Source organism: Ciconia boyciana, chromosome 2 (assembly GCF_034638445.1).
Source record: "Ciconia boyciana chromosome 2, ASM3463844v1, whole genome shotgun sequence".
Taxonomy (NCBI): domain Eukaryota; kingdom Metazoa; phylum Chordata; class Aves; order Ciconiiformes; family Ciconiidae; genus Ciconia; species Ciconia boyciana.
Genome location: NC_132935.1, coordinates 115,093,134 through 115,101,912, shown reverse-complemented (window position 1 = coordinate 115,101,912; position 8,779 = coordinate 115,093,134). Strand labels below are relative to the sequence as shown.

At 43.4% G+C, this 8,779-nt stretch overlaps 1 protein-coding gene across 1 annotated transcript in view; it reads left to right on the top strand.

Annotated features, from left to right (window-relative positions):
- Nucleotides 1-597: 597 nt before the first annotated feature.
- Nucleotides 598-8,779, top strand: part of DPY19L1 (dpy-19 like C-mannosyltransferase 1) — a 50,769-nt gene continuing 42,587 nt past the window's right edge. The window contains exons 1-4 of the mRNA XM_072853653.1: nt 598-1,147; nt 2,166-2,234; nt 7,229-7,253; nt 8,473-8,560. Coding sequence (XP_072709754.1) covers nt 853-1,147; nt 2,166-2,234; nt 7,229-7,253; nt 8,473-8,560 — 477 coding nt within the window. The 5' untranslated portion in view covers nt 598-852. The remainder of the gene's footprint in view (nt 1,148-2,165; nt 2,235-7,228; nt 7,254-8,472; nt 8,561-8,779) is intronic.

Sequence of the window (8,779 nt, the reverse complement as noted above, 5' to 3'; positions counted from 1 at the left end):
CACTCCAGAGAGATCTCCTGTCTTCCTGGGGTGGGCTTGATTTAACTTAAGGCGATCCTTACAAAGCTAAACGCCTTAGGAAGGGACAAGGGAAAGGCAACAGAGAGAAACCCCGGAGGAGGGGACACAAGGAAAGGAAACAGGACGCGATGGCAGCGCAGGGGCACGGGCAGCCCCGCCCGCACGGGGGCCGGCGGGAAAACCGCGGCCGCCCCTCAGCGGGGAGGTGAGCGGGAAGGGCCCCGCTCCCCGCTCCCGCCGCCTCTGAGGGAGGTGAGCGGGAAGGGCCCCGGTCCCGCTCCCGCCGCCGCTGAGGGAGGTGAGCGGGAAGGGCCCCGCTCTCGCTCCCGCCGCCGCTGAGGGAGGTGAGCGGGAAGGGCCCCGCTCCCGCCGCCGCTGAGGGAGGGCCCTGCGGAAGGCCGCGGGAGCTCCGCGCGCGGGGCAGGCAGCACGTGCGGCGGGGCGGGGGAGGGAGCAACAGCTCCCCGCCGCCGCGCGGCCGCTGGCCTCCGGGGTGGCGCGTGCGTGAGCGGCGGGGCGGAGCGGGGGAGGGGGGCGCTGGGAGCCGTTACCCGCCCCGCCGGGGAGCGCCGCCCCCGCCCTCACGTGGCCAACCGGGCGGAGCAGGCGGCAGCGGCGGCGTAGCCCGGCGGAGTAGTGACCGGCCGCCCCCTCGCCCCGTTACTACGAGCCCGCCCGCTCCGTCTCCGCCCCGTGGCCTCCGGGCCCTGCCCGGGGGTGGGGGAACCTCCTCGCTGAGGACCGCCCCTCTCGCCTCTCCTCCCCTCCCCTCCCCTCTCCTCTCCTCCCCTCCGGCGCGGCACCCCCGGCCCCGGCGGGGACTATGCGGAGATGGTCGTCCCGGCCCGAGGCAGGAACAAAGAGTCGCCGCCGCTCAAGCCCGGGCAACAGCAGCACCAGTCGCCGGGCGCCAGCCCCAGGAGCGGCCGCGGGCGCCCTCCGCACTCGCCCGGCAGGCAGGTTCCCGGCGGGGCCCGCGCCATGCGGAAGGGAGGCGGCGGCCGGCGGGGAGCCAGGAGCGACCCTCAGAGACCCTGCAGGGAGGGGCCCGCGGCTGAGGGGGAGCGGGACGTGCAGGGCCGCGGCCCCCTGAGGCTCCTGCGCGTCTGCAGAGACCGGCTCCGAGGTGAGGTGGGGGGTGAGGGGAGGGAGCCGCCCCCCTCCCCCAAATCCTGCCCTCTCCGCGCTCCCTCTGCCCCCGCTCTGCTGGGGGGCCAGCCGTTCCGCCCGGGGGAAGTGGGATGGGGCTCGGTCTCGCCTCCCTCCCCCCTTTCCGGGTGTCGGTAGACTTGCCCGGCACGGGCAGCGGCACGGCGCGAAAGCTCCCCTCGCACGGGGTGGCTTTGCACTACCGCCTGAGGAAGGGAAGCGCCGGGACGTCTTTCCTCGGGAAGGCGACCGGGGGCGGCGGGGAGCGGAGCGAGGCGCCGTGGCCAGGAAGCGGGCACCCCTGTGGCCTCACGGCGTCTGCCCGCGGGGGGGGAGGCGGGAGGGTTGTGCCTGGTGCTGCCCGGGGCAGCGGCTGACGGTCAGTTGCTTTCCCGCTCTCCCCGTGCCCGTCCTTCAGCCTCTCACAACGGGAGGAGGTTAAAAAAAAAAAAGCTGACGGGACCCACACTGGTATCGGCGAGAATCGGGGGCGAGGGGAAGGAAAAGGGTTTTGTATCACTTTAGCATCCTTTGGGGGAGAAATGGGACTATGTGCTGTTTGTGTAACTAACTCTTGTTAAAACTGTCCCTCTAATCCTGTTGACTAGCTCTGCTTATAGTGTTGGTATGACCAGCGTATTTCTTGATAACACTTCGTTGACAGGATGGAGGGTTGCTTGTTCTTTTAAAGTCTGACTTTCTGTTTGAGCAAATTTGTCAATAACATGTCCGTGAACAAATCCTCTTTTGACAAGTTATTTTGTAAAAGTTATTTCCGCAATTAAAAACCTGGTTTGTCTAGTCGCCTTAATATATTGTCAATCTGTGATGTTTAACGCTTTTATGTGTAGTTACCAACTTGCTGTCTGAAATGTCTTTCAGCAGTTTTGAAGTCAAGATTGTTACAGAAAACTAATGCTGCAGAGTTCGAACAGATTTCCTTTTACAGAGGCTGTTCTTAATTGATGCTTAAAGTACTTGTTTCCTTTTGACAGTATTTGTTGATGACAGAAAGGCCTTCGTCATAAAAGCTGATAGCAAGATATGGCTCACTTTCCTTCTGGGTAAGTAGAAGGAATACGTCGGGGGAAACTACTGTTCTTTTTACCTTTCTTTCTCTGGAATTGTAAACTGTATCAAAATATATTTGGAAATATAACTTGGAAAAAACAAAAAAGCATAGCTTACATTGAAAAGGGACAAGAAGTAACTTCCTACCTGGTTAACTTTTGTAAAGCTGTTACTGTAGCAGTTGATGTGGTATCAGAGCATTTGTAGGAAAATAATTGTCCAGACATTTATGGATCTCTTCTATCCAGTCATTAATTTCTAGGAAAAAAAAAGGCAACTCTTATTAAATAATGTAATAAAACCAGCTTGTTTTGGAAGGATTATGGGTGGAAGAACATACAACTGTAGGGGGATGTAAATTCAGATGTTATTGTCTTTGGGAATATTTTGGAGTAAATAACAAAATGATTAATGGCCAAAGTCTTGGAAAAAGCACCTAAAGTATTTGCAAAATTAAATAAGAAATGCATTCCTAAAGTTAACAAATGTTACATAATAGCATATTTGTCAGATGCACAATTAGATATACTCTTAAAGGTATTATATTAAAAGACTGTCAGAGTATTCCAAAGATACTGGTACTATTAATCACACCACCGGTAGTCCTGGTTGCCAAAGGGAGTTTCTTCAGTTTGATGAATTACATTGCAAAGTAGGAGCAGGGAAACAACCCTTAGCTTACAAACTAATTGATGAATAAACTGTTCCTGAATTGCTTTGCTTACCTCTGTTTATTCAGCATTTCCTGGACTAGTAGTTACTTCAGTGACATTGAAATGTTAAACTGATGGTCAAAATTGAAAAATGCTTTCCTTTGATTGAAATTTGAGAGTACATTAGGCAGAGAGCTTTATAATTTCTGGAGTTTGACTTTGGCTGTGAAATCCAGATAATTAATTAAATACTTTGGGAAACTATTTATATTTTTAATAGGTGTAAACCCTTAATAGCAAAGTATGTAATAGCATACTTAGCATAATAGCATATTGTAGCATATGTAATAGCATATTTGCAGTAGCAAAGAATATTCATGTACTAAATATGAAATAGTGGGGTTTGGTTAGTTTTAGTGGTATTTGAATTTTTGTTGTTGTTTTGCTTAAGCTTTAAGGTCCAGGTTTTAAAAACAGAGGCTCCCGCAGTTGGAGCTAGTTTTGTTACAGGCCGTGGATTTCTTTCTCTTAAGAATGATCTCCAATTTACATGCAACAATAAAATTGTCAGATTTTCAAGGACATTCTTATACAACACTTTGTCTTATTATGTTGGGATTTTTTAAAATGACCATTGAACTGAGGCCTTATTCTTGAAGACATCCTTTCTAGATTGCACAGACTCTCACAAGGAAGTATCTTGACTAAGCTGCAGAAGCAGTCAATGCTTACATGTTCCTCATTGTTCCCAGTTCTGCTGTATTCTTACCTAGTCACTTTGGGGATACTTGCAAAGTATTAATCAATTTCTAGTACGTTTCACATCCTGTTACATTACAGTATCTCAGCGTTTGTTGTTCTCTTGGTGAATGACTTCTGTATATTATGGCTCTATTCTTCAGTATTTAATTTCCAGAATTAGAATGCTTTTTATATGCCATTCACATTGCTTTTCTTAGAACAGAACACAGGCAAAAATAGGAAATCTGAAGAATAAACTATCAGATTTTACATAACAGCCCTAGTCTGCAAAAATCTCATTATATGCTTTGCTTTTAGGGATTCTTAGGTTGGGTGAGAAAATGGCATCTGCAAGTTCAAGTACATAGTAGCTATATAAGTCTTGGTAGCATTAGGACTGTAGTATTCCTCTCCTTCATTCCCTGCCCAGTAAGGACATTAATGGGATCAAAGGATGGTAATTTAGGAGAGCTGATCTGCATGTTTTCAATCAGAAACTAGCTTAATGTAAGTCTGGATGCAGTCTGTTGGAAAATGTTGATTTGGATTCATAGTGTAGGTCTATGAATTAAGCGCATTGTCTCTCAAAATGTGAGTAATTACATGAATTGCTGTGTGATTATAAAAGGTCTTCATTTTATACTTATCATAGAGTGATATTGTGAAGTTTTATGAAAATGTACATGACATTCTCCAAAATAACTGTGAATGTATTTACACTTAATGCATTGACTTTAAATAAAACGTTTACTGAAAGGAAGAATCAGATTTAAATATATTGTTTTCTCTATGAACTAAGTGGTATGTTTGAATCTGAAATGTAATTTCCATATTAATAGATAATTTATTTGCAGCAATGAAATACTGTATATTTGGCTTATTTGGAACCACATGAATTTGAGATCATGAACAGTACTAGTAGCTAATGTGCATTTATTTTGACTTTACTGTATATGCTTACCAAACATGTAATCTGCCTTAAAATATATTTTTTTATAGCTGGGGTCTGTGTATATGTAAATGTATTTCAGCAACTAATCTTATTGGGAATCTTAGAAACGTTACTGAGAAATGAAATAATGCCTTGTGCAAATGTGAGACTCAATAAGTAATGACTAAGAAAGGTATGGACTGCTCTGTTTCTTCCCATACAATTACTGCAAAATGTGTTTGTTTATGGAATGTGGTTTGCTGTGTTGCTGATATAGCTAATGTGCTTACCTGGAATTCCATATCGTATCCATATCTGCTTTTCTGAAAAAGGAATTTGCAGTTCTCCATGAGAACTAACATAAATATCCTTAGTATAAAAAAAAATCTGTAGCTCCTGAAACTTTCCTAAGACATTAAATTCCACTTAATGTGAACTACACTGAGCAATCCTTTGGTGAATTTTTTTTCTAGAAAGTATATGTAAAAACGTAAAGTTTTAAATGAAAGTTTTAAATGAAAGCTTGTATTCATTTCTTAACTGAAATCCAGGCTTCTCTTTGAGAAAACTACTTTGGTGACTGAAGTGGAGCTGAAAAACTCTTAAGGAAGTTTTAGTGTGGTATTGTACAACCTCCACTACTATGTGAAGTTGTTGGTGGTGGCAATGATAACAAGTACTGCCAGCAGCAGCATTGTGTGGCTATGGTAACAAATACTGCCAACAGCAGCGCTTCCAGGCTCTGTGTTGGAGGAACATGTGGTTTGGGAGTATATACTAGGGCATGACGCGTACATTCAGTCCACTCCTCTTTCCACAGAAATTTAGTGTTTTTTCAAAGGTGTTTCTCTTTCTCTTGGCCCTGCTGCTTTCCAAAAACAGACCACCATTGCGCATGTAATGAACAGTCTGAACACATGCGCATTCACTAACTCTCCGACTATATTCTGCATCAGTGTGCAGGCATTTGATGTATGTTTTACCTATCTGCAAGCAACTTGACCCATTCCATGTTGTCCCAGAGGCAAGGGCAGTGCCCCGGTGCCTGTAGGCTGTCGGAGGTGTGTGCAGATCAGCACCCTGGAGAGGGACACGGCGCTCAGCACCTGTCTGCCTCTAGCTGGGTGTAAGCAGGGAGGGTGGTTGTCCTCGCCACTTTCTCTCTGCTCTGTGTAGCCTATGTGAGTAAGAGGGCTCTTCAGTAACCCTAAAGATTTTCTTGGATTGAAGGCTACCTGACCTTTCTATGGTAGAGAGCCACTACGTGCCTAGAGGGCAACCAAGGCACCTTCAGTCTAGAAGCAGCAGCGTGGTCACTCTATATGCCTACCCTTTATCCCTCACTCATGCTGGCTTTGCTTCCATGGTGAGCTCTGGATGTGTTGTGAATGCTGCCCAAGCAAAATGGAGTGGCTTCTGCTCTCTGTGGATCTTGTCATGCTTAAGAAGTCAGAGACCTAGACTCTTTACCCACCACTTTATCATCAATTGTCTTTTCCCTTTGTCCCTCACATTACCTCCCTTGTGCTGTACCTGTGTGACAACGGTGCGGATAGTCTCCGAATGGACAAATGGAATGTTATTACATGGAGAGTCTACCTTTTTTAGCAATTACAGTCTCAATTAGGTTTGTATTGGTTGTCACGGTCCGTTTGGATCTCTCAAATTTACAGGACAAAGTACTCTGTAAATTAAACTTTATTTGATGACCTCATTAGGAAAGAAAACAAACATGACAAACTAGGGCTCAGTACTTTCTACAGACTAGTCTAACATGGGAATTCACTAATTCATCACTTAAGGCATGAGGTTTCTAACTCACAAATTCTCTAATTCGCAACTCGTAACTTGTAACTCCTAACTTGTGCACCTATGAGCAAAATAGTTACCTAGCCGATGGTGGGAGTGCTCATCCTTCCTGTTCCATCATGGTGCAGGTGTTCTCTGTATCACACTGTGAAGCACGAAAGCCTCAGCAGTCCAGCTGCTGCTGGATCTGCTTTAAAAACTTTTTGGGTAAGCTGATGTATTTGTACCTTCTAGCTTGGATGTTTGGTCTATACCATTTCTATGAGTTAGCAGATTCTGAAGAAACTACCAGACAATCAATAAGCAAGGATTATGGTTGCAGGAGACAGCAAGCTGCAGGTGATAATGGCTGCATAATGACCTTTAGCCCTTTCTGGCCACTGGGTCCTGCTTATGTGTTGCACTTCCTTTGACCTAACGGCACTGCTCCTAGCATACATGAGGCCTCAGCATGAGCTGTGTGTTAGCCAAAATCTGAGCAGGAGTTGAGTGAACAGTCACAGTAGGTATCTTAAAATATTAAAAATATTTGTGCTTGTTTAAAAGAATGGTTATAATTCAGTTTTATTATTGATAGCTGAAATGGGTGCATTAGATTTCTGATGGATCAGTTTGAGTGATGCAGGATATATGTGGGAACATTGCTTATTGCCGAATGTCATCAGCATAATTTCAGATTTTCAAAGAGCTGGCCATGCAGGTTAATTCAGATGTTCCTATTCTTCTATTCCTCTAGAGGCTGAGTACCTTCTGTGCATCTTTGAAGTAGCACTGTAATTACTTTAAAGAACATGATTTCATGTTAAACGATTTAAATATTTGAGTAACTTGACACCTTTTGTTTCCTTTACAGCTGCTTTTGCAGGAGTCCTACATTGGTAAGGTTAAATTTATTGCTTGAGAGTAATATGATATTTTAAAATAATAAAAATATAATTTTGACTTATATTTAGACAAGCTATTTTGATAATTGATATTTATGTCTTTCCTCTCAAAACCAGATTGTTGTTTCCAGGTGGAAAATTGTTGCTTAGGTATACAAATTCAGGTGCATTTCCACTAACAGACCTTTTTACCCTCAGTGGGTTTTGAAAGTCCAGGTAAATCCTTTCAGCTTTCTCCTATGTTCTGCTTATTTAGATTCTGCTTTAACTTCTTAGTTTTACATCACGTTTTCTCTAACCTCTTCAGAGAAGTCTGGCCAATGTTTTCTTTGTGTACAGAAGAATGGCCTTTCAACTACTCTTTGTCTATGTAATCCTTGTGTTTCAGGTTGCATCCTAATCCTCACCCTTCCTTTTTGTAGTATAGACTTGAAATAGAATGGCGTCTATGGTGATTTTCACCAGCTGCTTTTGCAGAGATAAAAAGTAACAGCTTCTGCCACTCTGTGTGTATTTCCTAGCTCAAAAAGAACTATTGATTTTTAGTAGTATGTTTCTTGCAAATTCCTATTCAAAAGCAGTGTCATGTGCACTGCTCTGTTTCCTTCTTTTTCCATTCTTTCTGGAGATGAAGCACCTCTTGGAAATTGCAAGTTTTGCCTCCAAAATTATTTGCATTTTTCCTGGCTTTTTTTTTCCCCCTATAGTTGCATCTTTATTTACACATACTTTTGATGGTAAGTGCATCTATATATAATGGCAGATAACTGCATTAAAATACAAGTCAGGGAAGATTTTTGTGGAAAAAACATACACTACTTGTATGTGCACTGTTATTTTCACCAGTTTTTAATCTGTGTTTCTTTTCATTTGGCAGATACTTGAATTTTCTTTCCTAATATGTAGGCTTGATAGTTTTAATAGCATTAAACTTTTGATCCTTAAGTGTCTGCACTTAAGTTAAAATGCATTAGAGTATTATAACTAATTCCATAATACAATTTAATAAATGCTCTATGGATTCATATTTTTTTCATTTAGAATAGTCTGAATAGAGGAGAATGTTGGTACACTATAAGAGTAAATTAAAATAGCAGTTTGTAAGTAAACTTTGGGTCTTCATTGAATGTTTTGCCAGCTGTCCTTGGTATATATGACTTAGTACAGGTTCTAAAACTCTTTATTCAATTTTAATTATTATTATTTTTAACAGGTGTCACATAACAACTCTTTTTGAAAATGACCGTCATTTTTCTCACCTGTCAACGCTAGAAAGAGAAATGGCTTTTCGCACGGAAATGGTTAGATTATATTTCAATAAAAATTCAATGATTGGAAAACTTCTTCTGTGATCGTGGGCTTTCCAAAATTTTTTAATACCTTCTGGATAAGTAAATATATTGATATCTTGCAACTAACATGTATTACACTTTTACATGCAGAGCATTTGTGTGTCTGGCAGCTCATCACTATGAATGTATCTCTTCACAGTTCACTTAAAATATAATTTAAAAATATGA